The 20,899-nt window shown below is 38.7% G+C and overlaps 1 protein-coding gene across 1 annotated transcript in view; it reads right to left on the bottom strand.

The window, feature by feature from the left end:
* Positions 1–1,339: 1,339 nt before the first annotated feature.
* Positions 1,340–20,899, bottom strand: part of LOC101615524 (vomeronasal type-2 receptor 116-like) — a 33,765-nt gene continuing 14,205 nt past the window's right edge. Inside the window, exons 3-9 of the mRNA XM_045134733.1 lie at positions 20,191–20,275; positions 14,051–14,135; positions 10,115–10,400; positions 8,948–9,754; positions 6,733–6,960; positions 6,310–6,433; positions 1,340–2,244 (exon numbers count right to left, since the gene is read on the bottom strand). Coding sequence (XP_044990668.1) covers positions 1,340–2,244; positions 6,310–6,433; positions 6,733–6,960; positions 8,948–9,754; positions 10,115–10,400; positions 14,051–14,135; positions 20,191–20,275 — 2,520 coding nt within the window. The remainder of the gene's footprint in view (positions 2,245–6,309; positions 6,434–6,732; positions 6,961–8,947; positions 9,755–10,114; positions 10,401–14,050; positions 14,136–20,190; positions 20,276–20,899) is intronic.

Raw genomic sequence — 20,899 nt, 5'->3', positions numbered from 1 at the left:
GGAAGTTCCATAATGCAGAAGAAGCTGGCCTTTCTTTCACATGTCCAAGCAAGGAGTAAGAAGCCGCAAGCCAAAAAGCCACACAACACAGCACACTTCAGGAACTCCAGGTAGAACTATTACATATTTTTACATTGGAATTTCAGACTCACCAACATACCTTAAGATCTACTCAGTGACACCTTCTCCAATCAAATGACTGAAGATCCAAACTACAAATTAAATAAACAATGAAAAGATTGGGGCCATCTATTCAAACTACCATATCACCTCACACCATATACTTTCTCAATAGATATTAATACCTTATGTTTATTTATTTATTTGACAGAGAAGAAGAGGAAAGAAGATAGAAAGAACGGGGCACCAGGGCCTCCCACAACTGCAAGTGAATTCTAGACACATGCACCACCTTGTGTATCTGGATGATGTAGGTCCTGAGGAATCAAACCTGGGTCCTTTGGTTCTGCAGGCAAACACGTACCTGCTAAGCCATTCCTCCAGCCCAACTTTATTATCTTTATCATCCTATAGGCATCAAGTGAGACAGAAACCAACATCAGATTCACAGATAGTTCATGTCCCTATGTGAAATATTCTTTTTTTTAATTTTTTTGTTTATTTTTATTTTTATATTTGAGAGCAACAGACAGAGAAAGAAGGAAGCAGAGAGAGTCAGAGAGACAGAGAGAGAGACAGAGAGAGGAGAGTGGGCATGCCAGGGCTTCTAGCCACTGCAAACGAACTCCAGATGTGTGTGCCCCCTTGTGCATCTGGCTAACATGGGTCCTGGGGAATCAAGCCTTGAACTGAGGCCCTTAGGCTTCACAGGCAAGCGCTTAACTGCTAAGCCATCTCTCCAGCCTTATTCTTTTTTTTTAAATGTTTTTATTTATTTTTATTTATTTACTTATTTGAGAGCGACAGACACAGAGAGAAAGACCAATAGAGGGAGAGAGAGAATGGGCGCGCCAGGGCTTCCAGCCTCTGCAAACTAACTCCAGACGCATGCGCCCCCTTGTGCATCTGGCTAACGTGGGACCTGGGGAACAGAGCCTCGAACCGGGGTCCTTAGGTTTCACAGGCAAGCGCTTAACTGCTAAGCCATCTCTCCAGCCCTATTCTTAACAACTCTTTATCAATCATTATCTTTCTGATATAAGATTTGACTTCTAAGAGCAATTCATGTTAATCCACTATATGATATATAGCCATTGTTGGGAACAAATGAAACTCACTTAGGTGGAGGTGCAGAAAACACATTTGGTTTAAAAAATAATGCTATGAATTCTATAATATATAAAGAACTTTATTTTAAATTGTAAGGAAAGATACAGGCTCAAGAATTGGTTTTATCCCTGATCTTGTGAAGAGCAATTCTGTCTGGTCTTAGTAAAATAATGTAGCACTTAGGGACAAAAATGCAGCCCAATAGCCCAGCACTGGAGGCCAGGATTGAAAAGACTTCCACAGCCACCATGAATTTTCCATGGCTGCTTTGGTAGACAGGGAGGAAGGTAAGCCACACACTGCAGAACACCAGCATGCTGAAGGTCAGGAACTTGGCTTCATTGAAGGTGTCAGGCAGGTTCCTGGCCAAGAAAGCCACAGTGAAGCTCACTATGGCCAGAGACCCCAGGAATCCCAGGACACAGTAGAAGGCAGTGACTGAGCCCTTGTTGCAGACGATAGTGATGTGTCCATGTTCAGAGTGTGCATCTGTGTCAATAAAGGGAGGAGAGGTCCCCAGCCACACTGCACAGAAAATAAGCTGGATCAGGGTGCAGGTGGGAATGATCAAGTTAGGTACCCCTGATAACAGCAGTCCCCTCATCCTTCTTCCTGGAGCAGTGACCTTAAAGGCCAGGACCACAGTAACTGTTTTGGCCAATACAGTGGAAACAGCCACAGTGAAGAGAACTCCAAATGTGATCTGCTGCAGAATGCAGGTGGCAGTGTTGGGACGTCCAATGAAGAGCAAGGAGCAGAAGAAACAGCATTTGAGGGAGATGAGCAGGATGTAGCTGAGGGTGCGGTTATTGGCCTTCACAATGGGAGTGTCTTGGTGCTTCCAAAACACCCCAAGGACAAGACATGTGAGTGCTGAGAAGGCCAGGGCCAAGCAGGATAGAGTGATCCCCAAGGGGTCTGCATAAGCCAGATAGGTCACAGATTTCTGCAGGCAATGGGTTTGCTCTACATTGGCATACTGATCATCTGGACACTTCACACACTGCTCCATGTCTGAGGTAGAGAGCAAAGACTCATCAGTACATCTGTTGTCTCACATAAGTATGTGCAGCATGTTAGAATGTATTCATGCTTTGTTGGCATGGACAGTAATATAAGTAGATTATCCTGAAGATGTGATTGAAAATTAATTGTATTCACATGTATTGTGCAAGACACCTAGAAACCATTGTTATTTTCTCTTAATGTCACATATATGAAATAGTGTAATTATCTTAATACTCCTTGTGTCAACACATTCAGAGTCATAATAAAGGTCTTAACTGCTGGGTGAGGTGCCTTTACACATAAAATCACTCCTTTTGAAAGCTGAGTTTGGAGGACAACTAAGAGCTTGAGGCCAGCTGGAGTTACAGAGTGATTTACGTCAGTCTGGGCTAGAGTGAATTCTTGTCTCAGAAAAAATTGAAAAATAATTGAAATATATATATATGTGTGTGTGTGTAATGCAGACACTCTATCTTTCTCTCTCTCTATAGAAAGAGAGAGAGAGATACATATATGTATATATATAGATATCTATATTTCTATATCTATATTTATCTCTCTCTCTCTCTCTCTCTCTCTTATATATATATATATATATATATAAGAGAGAGAGAGAGAGAGAGATGTATATATATAGATATCTATATTTCTATATCTATCTATATCTATCTATCTATCTATCTATCTATCTATCTATCTATCTATATACAGACTTTGCATTCCATTAGTGTAGAAGCTACTGTCTACTCTCCAACTCCAGGTGGAGTTCTGCATTGTGTATTCAGAGGGGAGACATTCAAATACACATCTGTCTTTTTAAATAATAGTAATTTATGAATACAAATGGATACCAGGATACAATTATAACCAAACCTGTTCAACGTCATCTTGGAGAACGTTTTCCAAATTAATCTTGAGAGGATTTAGATAGTATTTATGCATTTTATTCAATTTTACCTCTATAATCTTTTGTCTTGGTAATTTATTCAAGACCTACTTAGAAAGTAGAATGAGAAAAATCAGTAACCAAATACCCAAGGAATAAAGATCACATTTAGTGTGAAAAGGAAGTCATTACTCCTACCTGGAAAATTGGAAATTTTGCTATGACATATATCAATATTTAATTTCAAATACATTTGTTCATAAGATAAATTTAAGAATATTTTTCATAGTGAATATGTACAGTAGGGTTCAGGAGTGACCAACATCATGATGACCACTCTGAGGCAAAGAGGGAAGCTTTTATGAGGGGAAAAACAAGAGCTGCCAGGAGTGGCTCAGCAGTCACCTTTGAGATTACAGAAAGTGCACTATGTGGAGTTTTTCAGTTGGGGGAAGGTGAGGAAGGGAGAAGAACTCTTTTGTTCTTTTCATTACCCTTGGGGTGTGAGACCAGAAGTGACCAGGTGGGAGATAAAGAGGAGGGAAACTTAGCCCTGTGGCATTGTTAGGCAAGGAAGGGATAATGGTGGGTGGTTTCTTGAGGAATGTGCATGATGCATTCCTTATCTCTGTCACCCTCCTGCTGTAACTCCATTTTGTCCTGACCTAACATGTACAGTGATGAAGATATCTTTATTTATTTTCATTGAGTGCTTGTGTGTATATATGTGGTGAGTGTGCATGCCTGTACAAGCACATGTAGGTGTGCTTTACATGTTTCTTTCTGTGTGTACATGTGTGTGTGTAGGAATTTGGAGACTGGAGTTCAGCACTGGGTGGCCTTCTCAATTGCTGTCCATCTTATTCATGAGTTGGGGTACATTACTGTATCTGGAGCTCAAAACTTGGACTAGACTATATAGACACCAAATTCTAAGGTCCCACTATTTTCACCTCTCCAGATTAGCCACCATTCTTGTCTGTTTATTGGTTCAGGAGATTTGAACTCAGGTTTTCACGTTTGGGTGGCAAATATTTTACCATCTGAGCCATCAACTAAGTCCAATGACAGCCTTTGATTACACTTATCTAAATGCTTTTTATGTTTCTTCATCAGGTTAGCTGAATTAGTAGCCATTTGTAAACATTTAGAAAGTATGCCATCATTTTATATAGCATATATCAACCAACATTTTCAGTTTATTCTCACATAAAATATGCTCTTGCTCTTTGAGTATAAATTCCAAAACATTTCTCACCTAATATTTAGTCACTAATAAATTGCAAAGCTAGTCATTTTATTTGGATTGTGTTTTTAACATGATTATATCATTTGAATAACTACTACTTTATGATTACCTTTATGATAGAGTATTATTTTTAATTCTTTTTTTTCTGTCATTATCTACTGGCATTCCAAGATTGTTCCTACCTGTCTCATTCCCATTTTTGACACTGTATCTATATTAATGCCAAGTTCATGATCAAATCATTTAGAACAGTATTAAAACATGCTCTGACTATGCAGCCTGTTTTAGGCAAAAAGGCACCAACAGTGTTAACTGGTAGTGGATAATCAAGTTTTATGCCTTGTTATCTAGACAAAATACACCAACTGGTACAATAGTGGCATGTTTGTTGTGTGAGAACTAAATGCTCTCTAAATAGAACAGAATAAGTGGTGGGAAGGAAATAAGAACCCAAGGAAGGGAGGAGTGCTTTCAATACTGTCTTCCAGAAACTAAATCGCCATGGTATTTTTTTTTAATTATTTTGTTTTCATTTTAAGTTATGAACATACTTAATATGTAAACCGCATATGTTGGTATCATCTTTTTCCTCACCCCGATCCCCCTCCAAAGGGACCCTTCTCATTGGGGATACAGGTTATCCCATGGGGATTGTGGGTTGTGCATTGTGGTGGCAGCCATCAGTTATGTGGAAGAGGCAATGTTTCTGTGCATATTGTCCCAACTTGTGCCCCTAACAATTTAGCCATGGTATTGATTACTTCACAGTGGCACTGACACTACCTACACCAGCCCTGCTCAAAGGATGAATAAAAAATGACATTAAAACAGAAGACAGTTTTCTTGAGAAGACAAATGATTCAGTGGAAGGAAGAATTGGGAAGAGAAAGGGAAGAATGGCATGAAGAAATCTGGATTTTGGAAAATTGTCTTGATTTACAAAGGTTCCTAATAAAAAACTTAAAAGCATATTCTGAAATGAAAAGAATTCACAGTTAAAACTTTTAGCTATTTCTAATTGTATTAATAATCATTTCCACCAGTAACTCCCCTAGCACATAAGATCAGTTTCCAAATTCCTCTCCCATCACAAACCTGGATGATTTGAACACTGACATCAGTCCATGGGTCATTGTGTGCACATTCACAACAGTCTCTCATTGGCCCATATTCAATTTCTATCTCTGTAATTTTCCCTCCCTTCCTTTTGGAATTAAAGCAAACAGGAATTTCCGCCATCCATGGTCATGCTCTACTGTGTGCATGCCAGTGCAAATACACAGTCTATACATTTCCTCTTTGGCAGAAACCTGCCAGAAATGGGATTGGTAAGGAATTGGAGGACTCAGGTGTGGAGCTGACCTTGGGCAGACTAAAAACCAATAAAAATTAGGCACAATAATAACATGTGTGCATTTTCACTCTGGAGGTACATAATGTTTAGTACTTAAAATAGTTTTCTTCAGAAAATGGTCTCAGCAATTGATATAGAATCCATTTAATGAGGATACTATGTTGAAGTAATACCTTGTGTGTTTTTTCAGTATTTCAATAATTTAGCCCGTTAACAGGGTGTAAAAGTATATTGCTCTCATTCACATATATGCTATATAAAATGATGGTATACTTTTAAATGCTTACAAAATGCCTACAAATTTAGTTAACATGACTAAGAATTATTTTTGGTGTAGTTGTTTTATCAAAATGTGGTTTCACTCTAGCTCAGGCTGACCTAGAATTCACTATGAAGTCTGAAGGTGGCCTCCAGCACACAGATTCTCCTACCTCTGCCTCCCAAGTGCTGGGATTAAACATGTGTGCAACCATGCCTGGCTGATTTTCTTCACTTCAATTTCCTTCCAGGACCTTTGAAATCCTCATGTGTGTTATAGAAGATAATCAATCTGATATATGTTTTTTTCACACATGCAGTTACCTGTCTCATTGGAAATCTCATTTTTTGGGCACCGATAGCAATTGAAACAGCAGGCTGCTTGTCCCTCCTGATGGGATTTCCTGAACCCAGGACGGCACGGCACACTGCACACTGAAAGCAGGATCTGAGGATTTCAGACATGTGTCAGGGAAAGAAATCTGAGATACTCCTCTCAAACCAGACAATTTTAGAAGGTTGGATGATGAAAAATTTATTTATAGTGCTTGATGATCATAGTAATTTTGTTGTATTGTATAATGTCTTTATAGAAACATGTGGAAACAAATTCAGGAAAATTACAGTTTTTGTCAAGTATTTGAACATAAAGTATATCTAGGAATCAATGTATGATAAGGAGACACACATTACACATGAGCATGTTTATTAATGTCTAGTGTAAATCACTACAGTAGGAAAACCTACCTGTCTCCTTCCTGTGGCCCACTGTGCCATGTCTTCAAATAAATACAACTGCTCACCATGTTGAAAATGTGGGGAAAACTGTCCTATTTTCATCTTCAGATCAATACCATGGGGGAAATTCCAAACGTTGAAGACATCATACTTATCATTTTCTTGTCCTTTCTGGTTCATATTCACTACATCTCCAATAGGGCTAGTAAAGTGCATGTTCTTCAGAAAAGCATGTACCTAAAAGATACGCATCATTCCATGATTGGAAAGGCCCACATGCCATGACTGCATGCATGATGTAGTGAATGCCCTTTGTTTTTACAGTTCTTCCCTACAATACACATTCACAGCTAAAACCAACTGGTAAAATACATGACAGACTGATCACTTGAAAATAACATTATGGTTTTGTATTAGTTTGTTAGCTGGGTGTGGTGGTACATGCCTTCAACCTCAGCTCTCAGGAAGCTAAAGTAGGAGGATCACTGGGAGTTGAAGGCCACCCTGCGATTACATTATAAATTCTAAGTCAGTTGGGACTAGAGAAAACTCTACCTTGAAAATGAAAGAAAATAGAAATTAATATTAGTTTATCTTACAAAAACTGACAAAACAATTGCTAATGAGATAATAAGTAGAATATTCACGTTTCAATATTAATTTTATCTTTTGGTTGCTTTTAGGACCTCAAATGTGAAAATGAAGTTGGGAACACATTTAGTTTTGGAGTAACTACTTTATGCCATTTATGGAGAGTCAGGTAGCTTTGTTAGGCAACTAGGGTAACTGGGCCCCTAAAGTAAGAAGCAGGAATGTCTTTGGGCCTATCCTTGCAGTTTCTACTTTGCTAGAGATCAAAGGATGATCTGATTACTTATCTTTTCCTTATACCTGTTTTTCCACACACAACCTGGTCCCCTCCTGGGATGGAGGTCTCTCCTAGGATTTGAATCTAGTCCTAACATTGTGGTTGATCAAGTTCAGCTCCCAGAACTTGGTGTTATGGCTAGCCTCTTCCTCAGACAGCTCATAGGCCAGACCAATTGCTATCTCTCTGGCTCAACTGAAGCAGAATGTAAGGACCACAATTGTAAGGTTTAAAATAGATGTATGTGAGGTGACAAATCCCTTTTTTTCTCAGTGGTCCACTCATCACTTATGTTGGATTTCTCCTTGGGTTGGCCTAGCTGGGCTGTGCTGAGGGAAGAACCCCTAATTCCAACATTCCATGTAGGCTGTTTGCCTCTTCCTGCTCTCCAAATGGCAAGAGCTCTTTGTACTTTCCTGTCTGTCCTCTCTGTGATTCTTTTTCAGGCCTATCATGTGGGCTTTCAAGTTCTGTGCATGTAGTCATTTTCCTTCTCTTGATTCTGTCCTTCCTTAAATAAACATAATAATTTCATAATTACTCTTCTCAGATTCATTTTATTCAATTTTTTGGTTAAGAGTAGATATGAACCCAGGCTGTGGGGTTCAAGCACTTTTCTAAATCCATAACCACTCATTTTGGGAGGCTGAGTTAGGAGGATCACTGTGAGTTCCCGGCCAGCCTAGAGTTACAGAGTGATTTCTAGAGCAGCGTGGGCTAGAGTGAAACCCTGCCATAACTAAACAAACAGTAACAACAAGAAGAACAAAACAACAAAAACACATTCTTGTTATCTCAGGAGCATGGGATCATCAGCTTTTCATTTATAGATTATATGATAAAATCAGTCTTTATATTTCAAGTACAGAAAAAGTTGCCAAGTCTGTAGTGCACATCTTTAACCCCAGCACTTGGGAGGCAGTGGTAGGAGGATCAACATATGTTGTGGCCATTCTGAGACAACAAAGTGAATTTCAGTTCAACCTAGGATAGAGTGAATCCCCACCACAATGTCCCCCTCCCCATAAATTTAAGCATTACATTCAGGTCATCTTTCTCTAAAATCACTGAAGTTCACTAAAAATTATCTTGCTCTCCAGTAGTTTTTTATTCTGTATTTTGGGGCAGTGTTCCTCACTAGCCAAGTAGTAACTGGATCTATTCTTTCTAGCCCAGCCGTAACCAAACCCACAGTCATCATTCTGTCTTAGCTTCCCTAGTGTTGGAAGTGACAAAGCAAAGAAAGCCTTATAATTGAGAAAAAGAGTCCTAGCCAAATAGGCCTGAGCATGTATTGACAACTTTGAGGATGTCACATTATTGCATGTAAGTACTGCTGACTTTAAGACACTATACCTTAGTGCATGAAACACTTTTCATAAACTCATTTCCTATCCTCTGAGAATCTACTTGTTGAATAATCATTTCATGGAAGGCATGGGCCACAGCATACACAGCATTGTAGATGTTGTAACACTCTTCATCCATGGCCATGTCAAATCTGTGCCTTGAAAACCACTCCAGTGAAGGGTTGGAAGAATAGTTGTTCAGTGTTTCATAGTATGATTTGGAGAGAGAACAATTAAAACTCATCCACTTTGATTTTACAGAATTAAAGTTTTCTGTATGTTTGGAGAATTTCATTGTTTGGATAAAAGTTTTTATACTAAAAATCTCACCATGGTGGTGTAAGAACATAAAAGACCAACGGAATGAGTCAGGGATCAGCTCTACCTCACATGGCATGAGATCCCACTGTGAGGTGGTAATCCAGATTCTCCGCGGGTCTAAACATTCCCATCTTAAAAATCCCACTTCCAGAATAACATGAATGTTACCATAAATGACAACAGCATTTGCTGAGGATGTGAAGATTGTATTAATCAACAATTTAATCATTATCAAGTATATATTTATGTTTGCTGGGATCATATTTACATTGGCTAAGCAGATACCATATCTTTTCATTTCTGTTCTCATGTTGTATAGAAATTCAAAACCTTGGTCATCATCTGATATAACCAGTTCTACCCATGCCCATCTGAAATGATACATCAAGGATACCATGGCAAGTGGCAGGTTTGCATCCTTGGGGGCCACCTGATACAAATAAGGAAACTTCTCCCGGTCACTAAGTATAATATGAAACGGTCCATAGGAAATCTAAAGGAAACAGAACATTGTAATCAACCAAAGGAAGATTGCATCAGGCAAAGTAACTTCTGACTGATGTTGTAAACCAGCAGGAAATAGAAAAACTTGTTCATTTTTGTCACTACAGTCATAAGTCAACTTCCAGAACCTTATCACAAAGTACTCACTAGTGATCTATCTTGAGAATTGCATTTTCTCTTATACTCTGTTCTTTTCTGTTTCAAGCAGGTGAGTGTTAATAGCCCACCAAATGAGCATTTACTATTTCAGTTAAAATCATGATAAACATAGGCATAAACCACTTGCTTAGTTACTTGAGAATGCCACTAAGAGACTTGCTTTCAACTCCCCCTATTGACATAGACTCACCTGTGGCCTTACATAGAGCTGCATGAGTGGCCCTAGGCTGGCAGATCCTGCCCATGAGGGTCCTGTAAGTGCTATCTGACATGCTTTCTGCTCACACATATAGTTGGGAGAATCCCTCACTTCATGTGGAAGTTTATCTTCACCAGCATAAAATGAAGAACTCTGACAAATCTTAGAAATGGAATGCAATTTCAATGATGCATTGTGTAGTAGCTGGGAGTTATGGTTAACATCTTCCAAGGCAAAAATCAATGCCAGCACATGGTGGAACCTTCTGATTGGCAATCTGAAAGGGGAGCACAATCATCATTATGGATGAGGTGTCAATCACAAGTTTCATATCAAGCACACTGAACATTATGTACCAAATGATATTCTCTCTGAACTTCTCTTGTTGTACATGTTCCTTGTATTTTGAGGTTGGGTGAACATGACATCTTTAGTAGTATTTGAAACTTCATAAGAGTGAAATAATTGTAAATAAGTTTATTCTCATTGTTGTGGTGGTATGAATGTGAAATGTTCTCTATATCCCCATGTGTTTATGACTAAGTCCCCAGCTATTGTAACCATTGACAGGTAGAGCTTTGCTGGAGGAGGTGGGTCACTCTGGGTGGGTCTGGCTTTTATAGTCTACCGCCTTGACATTACAAGCTAATTTAATCTTATTGCTTCTTCCATCTGATGTGAAAAGCTGTGACTCCATTCTGTCAATTCTTGGTATGTGTCCTGCACTGTGATGGAATTTCCCCTTATGATTTCTCTTAAATTTCAGTGGGCTGAAATAATTCCTTTACTCTCATAGTCTGCTTCTTTCGGGCATTTTGCTCCAGCAAGTAGAAGTTAACTGCTACTAAAAATTGGTAATGAGAATTGAAGCTATTGCTGCAATAAACCACACTATGTGGTTCTTAGCTTTTATTACTGGTTTGTGGGAGGAAGATTGAAGAATATGGAGCTTGGACTAGAGAAGCAGTGATAGAAGTATTGCTTGGTAGACTATTCTAGTACATGTTTGGAAAGCCTAAATACAGAATGAAGTGTGAACTGGGCAGGCTTGTCATTTGACATTGAAGGGTGAAAAGAGAATGTTTTTGGCAAATGGGCTAGAAGTAGTTAGTGTGATATTATGATAGAGAAGCTGGCTGAAGTCTACACATGTGTAAGAAATTTGAGCAAAGTTGAATTTAAGAGTAATGGACAGGGCTGGAGAGATGGCTTAGCGGTTAGGCGCTTGCCTGTGAAGCCTAAGGACCCCGGTTCGAGGCTCGGTTCCCCAGGTCCCACGTTAGCCAGATGCACTAGGGGGCGCACGCATCTGGAGTTCGTTTGCAGAGGCTGGAAGCCCTGGCGCGCCCATTCTCTCTCTCTCCTCTATCTGTCTTTCTCTCTCTGTCCGTCTCTCTCAAATAATAAATAAATAAAAAATTTAAAAAAAAAAGAGTAATGGACAATTGTTTGATGGAGAAAATCATAAAGTGGAAGGATATGAAGGATATAAAATTTTCCATAGGATGAATTTTTGGCTGATTTAGACTCCTTAGCCTGAATTTTGTTTGTTTGTTTGTTTGTTTATTTGGTTTTGGTGTTTTTTTTTAAACATTTTGTTTATTTTTATTTATTTGAGAGTGACAGAGAGAGAAAGAGGCAGTTAGAGAGAGAGAGAGAGAGAGAATGGGCACACCAGGGTCTCCAGCCACTGCAAATGAACTCCATACGTGTGTGCCCCCTTGTGCATCTAGCTAACATGGGTCCTGGGGAACTGAGCCTTGAACCCGGGTCCTTAGGCTTCACAGGCAATCGCTTAACTGCTAAGCCATCTCTCCAGCCCTGGTTTTGGTTTTTCAAGGTAGTGTCTCACTCTAGCCCAGGCGGACCTGGAATTCACTGTGAAGTCTCGGGGTGGCCTCGAACTCATAGTGATCCTCCTAACTCTGCCTCCTGAGTGCTTGGATTAAAGGCATGTGCCTCCATGCCTGGCTTGAAATATTGTTAAAAGATTAGCATCATTGAGGATATTCAAGCTGTTCTCATCTGGACAGTAGGAGTAGTGCTGATTCTTTTCAAAGGAAGGGCCTGAAGGATGAATCCTGTTCAGTGCATAAATGTTCATGATTATAAAAATCTCTTGTGTTTGTCCCTTAATAAGTATAGTGTCAATCTTATCTCTTTTGGTTACTTTTTGTTTAAAGTCTCTTTTGTCAGATAGTAATATAGCCACAGCTAATTGTTTCCCATTTTCATTTTCTTGGAATATTTTTGATTTCTTTAAATTAGTGTCTTTCATTAATCATAAAGGTGATTTTCTTATAGACAGCAAAGAGATGAATTAAGTTTTCTGACTGGGCCTGTTAATCTGTTTCTTTTGATTCGGGAGCTGGGTCTAATAATGATCAGAGTTTTAATTGAGAGGTGTGATTAAATTGAAGACTATTTTGACTTTTGAGTTTTCTGATCTTCATATGCTTTTATATCTGTGGCAATTTGGATCATTGTTTTTTTTTCCCTTCTGTACGCTTTTGAGTGTGTTTGTTCTCTAAGTATGAAGTATTTGTTCCAGTTTTCTCTGTAAGGACAGCTTAGTTCTCTAAAAACCTATAAAGCCAGTGTTTGCCATGGAAAGTTTTTTTTTTCATTTATTTTCTATTATGAGGAACAAATTTGCCAGTATATTATTTTGGGTTGTCATCCATGGTCTTTGAGAACTTGAAATATTCAATATCATACTCTTCTGGCTTTTAGTAGAATTAAATGTACCCAGATGGGCTTACCTTTATTAGGGTTTATATGATTTTTTTCTGGTAGCTCTTAGTATTCTGCTTGTTTTCTAAGTTTAATGTTTTAGGTATTATGAGAAATGAAAAATTGCTTCTCTCATTCTGTAAATATTGTATTTTGTTTTCCTCTTACCAATATATGTGTCAATGTTGCCAAGAGTTGTCTCTCCTAAGCCTCTTAAAGTGTTGGGTAATTCAAGTAACAGTTATTTTCCTTCTTCATCCTCCTCTTCCTTCATTTCATTCCTGCTGTTTTAGGCTCTGAAGTAAAGGATTACAAGCATTTGACATTACAATGTTCATGCATCTCTGATCTGTACAAAATATTTCATTAATGATTCCTTTCCTGATGTTCATCCCTAGTTAGTTAACTTTACATCAACATACTGAGTTTACTTTTATTTGGATGGGTTTTAATGTGTCTTTGAGTTGTCCATATGTAATTTATGTCCCACATCTCTTCTAATAACTTGAGATTTTGGAATCTGATGTGTGTTCATCATGAATGTGTTAATTTAGGCACTGTCCTTTGCATTTATATTGCATTCTTCTGTATTTCCAATGATACTGTACTCTACTTTAAGTACACCAGACCACATTACTGGGCTTTATACATTATCTCAAAAAGTGGGAATGCATTGTTTCATTTTCAGGATTTCATTCCTGAACAACTTTGAAGTCTTATCCAGAATTTATTCTTTTATATCTTTAGTCTGTCACATTCTCAAAAGTATGTGACTGTTATCTTCTAGATTTCCAATAGTGTACAAGTCTGCTATGGATTGTTGAGTCCTTGAGATTAAATTTCAGTTTCTCAGAGTTCCTCCATCTGTCAGCCTTTTTGGGTTTTACACATGTGTGTGAATGACTAGTCAGAAAACTCCATAGCTGTCTGCCTCTGTCTCCATAGTACAGTGGTTCCAGGCAGAAAATAAGTCATTGTCTGTTTGTTATCAACAACAATGACATGTTGTCTTGTGTTTCATTGTGCTTTATATAGAGGTTGTTACTTTTAATATACTAATAGAAGGAACATTTGGATTTATGTATTTTTTTTCCTGTTTTTAGGATATTATATTTTTCCTGAAGTATTGTAGTCAACACAAAATTAAATATGAGGTCCTGTTCCTCTTGGTCAATTACGGAACCACAAATTTACCTGTGATAGCTTGTATGTGAACCAAGGGCAAATTCTTTCAAGTTAGCTTTATTCTTGGCCATTGGCCACTGAATAGTCCAGTTTTCTAGTGGATGGCATGCAATTATGTTTTTCAAGGCAGTTTTAGGTTGCTCATACTCAATGCGTGATTAAAATAATAGTTTATGGAAGAACTTGCTGCCTGATGTGGTAAAATTTTCGTAGGCTAATAAACCATGAATGGTGTAAGTACCAATTTGATTTCTTTTAATTACAATTCTTTCTCTGAGCAACAATAGATATTTTGAATTAAATACACTATATTGCACTTGCATTTGAAGAAAGGAAAATTGAAGCCATCAGGCTCTGCTTTGTTCATATAAGTATAAAGTATGTAAGAGAAGGGAACAGGATAAGGTGGATAACACTTGACTCCAATAGGCATATTTGTGAACTAGAAGGCTCTAAAATGAAATTTGGGATTGGAATGGCTATGAAAGCATACCCAAATCCCTTCTTTTTTTTAAATTAATTTTGTACTCAGTGAATACAGTAAAGTTGGTACCATTGTTAGCTTTCTCCCTGTCCCTCTCCCTTCCACAGGGACCCTTCTTGTTGGGTTATATGGTTTGTGCACTGTGGGGTTAGCCATCAGTTATGGGAAGGAGCAAATTTCTTTGTGTATCATGACCCAATGTGTGGCTTTAACATTCTTTCTGCTCCCTCTCCACAAATTTCCCTCAGACATTTTGATTTCATTTTAGGTCTGCTTCATTGATGAGGTCTTGGGAGCCACTTTGTCTCTAGATATCTGGTTTGATAGGGGTTGACTATTCTCTGTGTCTATCTCCTGGACCCTTTTGCTCATACCAGGTTCATGAAGAAACAGCACTCTTGCTTGTTTCTCCAGTTATTCTTTTGAATAATTATTCTTATTATTTTGAGAAATGATGGGATGGTTCTCTCCTTAGGATCTGTGTGTATCTAGAAAAGAGAAGCAGATTCTCTGATGGAGAGTAAAATTAGCACAAGATAAATGGGATAACCATTATTTTTTGGAGAGAGAATTTAATAGGTTATGGCCCTTTCCAAGCCCACAGTTGGTAATGGAGAGTGGGCTCATTTTGGGATATGGTTTTGACATGTTTTTCAGCTCCTACTAAGAGTTCTGTTCCACTGAGCTAATCAGTTAGCCAAATCAAGAGCAGTTGGTTTCCCACCCTGACTGTGAGCCACTATTGCACTAAGTATATACACTAAAAGTATATACACTAGTATATACACTAAAATAAGTGTATATACTTTCACTTACACAAATATAATTAAGGAATAGATATTATTTCTTACATAACATGACAACAAATATAACAAAGAAGTTATAAACAAATGTTGGAATATCAATCACATGCCAAAGCACACTTTCAACTAGAGCAGCTTCTTCAAGAAGTAGAAATCTGACTGGATAACGACTTGGACAAGACTGAAAATTCATACATATCCCTTTTCTCAAACAGAAATCAATTATGTGTATATGAAAGCCTTAATATATCTCTGAATTTATGTCACTACTAGTGAAAATCATGGAGAACATATTACATGATGGTCCACCAAATATTGCTGAATATGTAGTTGAAATAATTGACATGTGAATGGCTGATGTCAAAACTCCTGCATAGTAATAGAAACATTGAATAGAGTTAAGGGACAGGTTGGAGAGAGGTTTTTTTCTTCTTAAACACCTTGGAAAGGTAGGAAGATGGAGAAAAAGCAAACTACCAATTATTTGCCACATAAGAGACAAACAAATTAATAAGTAGATAATCAAAGAAATAGAGGATGCAGATGTAAGTCCATTTATCTATAGCCACCTGATATTTGATAAAAATGCCAAAATTAGTCATTGGAGAAAAGACAGCCTCTTCAGCAAATGGCGTTGGGAAAACTGGATATCTACCTGGAGAAGAATGAAAATACATTCTTCTCTCCATGCACAACAATTAGGTCCAAATGGATCAAAGACGTTAACATCAGACCAGAAACTCTGAAACTGCTAGAGGAAAAAGTAGGGGAAAGACTTCAAAATATTGGTCTTGGAAAAGACTTTCTGAATACAACCCCAATTGCTCAGGCAATAAAACCACAAATTATCACTAGGACCTCACGAAATTAGAAAGGATTTGTACTGCAAAGGACACTGTGAATAAAGCAAAGAGGCGACCTACAGAATGGGAAAAAAAATCTTTGCCAGCTATATATCTGATAGAGGATTAATATCTAGGATATACAAAGAACTCAAAAAGTTAAATAATAAGAAATCAAACAAGCCAATTAAACAGTGGGCTATAGAGCTAAATAGAGAGTTCTCAAAAGAAGAAATATGGATCGCATATAAGCATCTAAAAAAATGTTCTACATCCCTAGTCATCAGGGAAATGCAGATTCCTGTCAGATTGGCTACCATCATGAAAACAAATGATCATGAATGCTGGCAGGGATGTGGAAAAAGAGGAACCCTTCTACACTGTTGGTGGGAATGCAATCTGGTCCAGCCACTGTGGAAATCAGTGTGGAGGGTCCTAAGACAGCTAAAGATTGATATACCATATGACCCAGCTATAGAACTCCTAGACATATATCCTAAGGACTCATCTCATTTCTTTAGAAGCATGTGCTCAACCATGCTTATTGCTGCTTAACTTATAATAGCTGGGAAATGGAACCAGCCTAAATGTCCCTCAGCTGATGAGTGGATAATGATGATATGGCACATTTATGCAATGGAGTTCTTCTCAGCGGTAAAGAAAAATGAAGTTATGAAATTTGCAGAAAAATGGATGGACCTGGAAAGGATTATACTAAGTGAGGTAACCCAGGCCCAGAAAGCCAAGCAGCACATGTTTTCTCTCATATGTGGATCCTAGCTACAGATGATTGGGCTTCTGTGTGAGAAGGAAAAAAACTGAGTAGCAGAGCCCAGTAAGCTAGAAAAGAGATATAAAGGGAAGGAAAAGGAATGGAGGAGGGTACCTAATAGGTTGGTATTGTATATATCTAAGTAGAAGAACAGATTAAAGAGGGTGAAAAGGCCCAATGTAAGGTTAGGGGAAGAAATTTTAAGATAAATACAATAATGTGCTAATAAAAATAATCAAGGGGCTAGATAAATGGTTTAGAAGTTAAGGCAGCTGCATGAAAAGTCAAAGAGCCAGCTTCTGTTCCCCAGTACCCATGTAAGCCAGATGCACAAGTTGATGATTACATCTGGAGTTCCCTTCAAGTGGCTGGAGGTCCTGGGACACCCATTCTTTCACTCCCCCCTCTTTGCCTGCATCTTATCATTCCCTTTCTTCCTGTCTCTCAAATAAATATAAAAAGATTAAAGTGTTGGGTAGTCTGAATATGCAAAACAAAACAGAATTGAGAATCTCTTTCACTGCAGGGAATGTGAGTGCAGTGTTCACATTACAATCAATAAACACTAGTGAGACAATGCAGAAAAAGTAAACTCTTATAGGATTTTGTGCAATTACTTCATGTCACTGCCAGTAACGACATTGTGACTCCCAATACAGTAAAAACAGAATTATTTGAGGCAATTGTGTCACTACTGAGTATAAACACATGGTAGACAAAGTCAGCGCACATCAAAAGCACTTGCATGCTCATGATTTATTCTTGCACTGTTCAAAATAGCAGGGTAAAGCAGTATGCATTTGTACATATGTATACATGAATGGCTGAGTAAAATATACTGCATGCACTTAAATTTACTCTTTAGAAATGAATAGGAATAAATTTCTGTAATATGCAGGAAGATTGAGTCAGGACTTCAGAGGCTAAATCAGTGAGCCAGACACAAAAGCACAGGTTTTCAAGTTTCTTCCTGAATACTGAAAGTGGGATATTACTACTATGTAATCAGATTGCAGTAGAAATTCCATAAAGCCAAAGTAAGGGGACAATAGAGACAGAAAAGAAATGCAGGGTAAGAAGAAGCAGCTGTGGATATGTGTTGTAATATTCAGTACAAGTATATATATACAATGTCTCAATGAATCACAATATTATAAAAATAAATGTGTCACTTGATGTAACTATGCAAAGGTAAAAAATAGAAGCATATGAATACAGTTATTTCCATGACTGATGGTATATTTATATACAAGAAGTCTTTATAGTAAAAATGTTCTGTTTTTCTTCTGAAGGCATGGAAAGCTACATATTAATATCAGAAAAGTTTGAATTATCAATCATAGTCCCACTTATTTTACATAAAAAATTACAACAATCATATAATAGTGATAGTTTGTTAAGAACATATTATAGACGACTGCTTATGTTTAATTTCTCATTAGGGGTATTTAGAGATATATACATATTTTATAAATATTATTTTGTTGTGAGGAAAGAAGTCCCAATGGACAGAGAGAAAGAAAGAGAGATAGTAACACAGAGAGACAGAGAGAGAATGGGTATGCCAGGTCCTCTAACTACTGCAAACAAACTGCCCATGCATGTGCTATTTCTTCACATGACTTTAAATGGGTGCAGAGGAATTCAGCTCAAGCTGGTAGACTTTTCTAGAAATATATTCATTGAGCCACCTCCCCAGTCATAGATATTTGGACATAATCTCCTCTCTTCTCTTTCTCCATTCAACTGAACTTCTTTCAGCTTCCAACTAATCACTCTTCTATTTTCATATCTTTGTGTGTATTTCTGTATGTGATACTTAAGTTTAACTAGAGTTGCTTGCAAGAGTATGAATGTGGGTTAATATAGAAACATGGGTAAGTTACTATGAGTATACCAGTGAAGAAATATCATCATTTATGTACTCAATACACATATATCTCAAGTAAAATTGTTACAGCAAACAACAATTTTCAAAATTGAAAAAGTTATTTGAGGGTCTGTAGAGATGGCTCAGTGAATAAAGAGCTCACTGCTGAAGCTCAGATACATTGCTCTGATCCCCAGACCCTATGTAGTAAGTCAGAAGCTGTGGAAGGCTTCTGTAGTTCTACCACACTGAGGCTGATACAACATATGAGGCAGAGACAAGAGCATATTCTGGAAGCTGAAGGAGAGTAGAGCACGGAAAGTATTAGCATGAGCACACACACAAACACACATGCACAAATAATAATGAAAAAATAAATCTGAACTCTAGACAGTCATTTTACAAACAAGATAGGAATATGAGTAAAAATAAGTGAGAAGCAATGCAATCAACAATCAGCATTTCTCAGGTGTTCAGGAATAGTGAAATTTAGAATCATGCAAATTGTTAAAATTCTATTGTTATTTTTCTAAAGCAAACATATGAATGTGATATAAGCCAATGTGAAGACCTCAAATTTCATAAGTTTAAGCTTCTGCCTACTAAAATGCAATACTTGAGATAATCACCTTAAAAACAGTAAAGTTTTGGAGACTTCCATTTAAGATGGTGGCATAGGTACCATGCCAAAGCAGTCTAGGAAGGAAAAAGGCAAAAAAAAAAAAAAAACAGCAAAATACACATTTTTACTAAAAAGTGAGTTGTATATTAAGTTGAAATAGCAGCAGAGAAGTAGGAGAGATCCAGAGCATCCAGAGCCTCCAAAGCCCGGCAGAAGCAAGCCACAGGAAAAGCCAGGTGAGGGGATTTTCCACTCACATTGGAGATCTCCTCAAACTCAAGAAATGTGAAAGGAGGATGGCAGTGAACAATGGAGGAGCAGAACACCAGGTAGAAGAGCGCATGGAACAGTGGTGAACTAGAGCAGCAATGGCTCCCTCCCCTTCCCCACAGCCAGTGCAGAGCTCTCAGGAACAGAGCAGTAGTCCAAAGACCTGTACACACCTATACAGAGCACCAAAGAGGGACCCAATCAAGAGCACAGCTGAGACCAAAATCATCCCAAAATGTAACTAGGATTACACTAGGATTATTATTACCCCATAATAAACCCGGTATATATGCCTGACTCAGAAGTGCTAATTGCAGTCACTTCCGGTTAAGATGGTGGCGTAGGAACCATGCCAAAGCATCCTGGGGGGAAAAAAAGACCAAAAAAACTCAGCTAAATACACACTTTCACTAAAAAGTGAGGTGTATATGAAATTGAAGCAGCAGCGGAGAAGTAGGAGAGATCCAGAGTATCCAGAGCCCGCACCGGCTGGCAAAAGCAGTTCCGGCAGCTTGGCCAACTGCGGCGGCGACGGCAGCGGCACAAAGAAAGCCGCCAAGCTCGGCTCCAGCTGCAAAAAAAGCCAGGTGGGGGAGCTTCGCCTCACACCGTGCTCTCCAAAACTCAGGAAAGGTGAAGGGAGAGTGGCAGTGAGCAATGGAGGAGCAGACCACGAGGTAGAAGAACACGTGGAGCAGCGAGAGAACCGGAGCAGCTGCGGCTCCCTCCCCTCCCCCACCACCTGAGCCCAGCTCCAGCGAACAGAGCAGCGGTCCCGGGACCCGGCCACGCCAACTTGAGCCGACAGTGGGACGCAAGCAGGAGCAGAGTTCGGCAGCAACATCAGCGGCTCTGGCATGGGTAACAGCGGCCCAAGCAGCAGCCCAGGAGCGGCAACAACAGCTGACCCAGCAGCAGAAGCTTCAGCTGCTGACAGACCCAGTGGGGGAGCAGATCTGCAGGGCCACAGTTGCCAGGCTTGGCTTGCCCCGCAGGAAAAGCTGCTGTCCAGCTCCAGAAATCACAACAGCAGCCCGACGACCCAGGCAGCAACTAGAGTGAGACCAAACTCATCCAAGGTAACTGGGTTTGCACCAGGGAAGGGTCTCACTTGGTCACAAGCTGACTTGGATCCCTCAACAGACCAGAAATATTAACCTCTATGTTGATAGAGGATCTGGTTATAATAACTACT

Source organism: Jaculus jaculus, chromosome 15 (assembly GCF_020740685.1).
Source record: "Jaculus jaculus isolate mJacJac1 chromosome 15, mJacJac1.mat.Y.cur, whole genome shotgun sequence".
Lineage (NCBI taxonomy): Eukaryota > Metazoa > Chordata > Mammalia > Rodentia > Dipodidae > Jaculus > Jaculus jaculus.
This window is presented reverse-complemented; position numbering and strand designations above follow the sequence as displayed.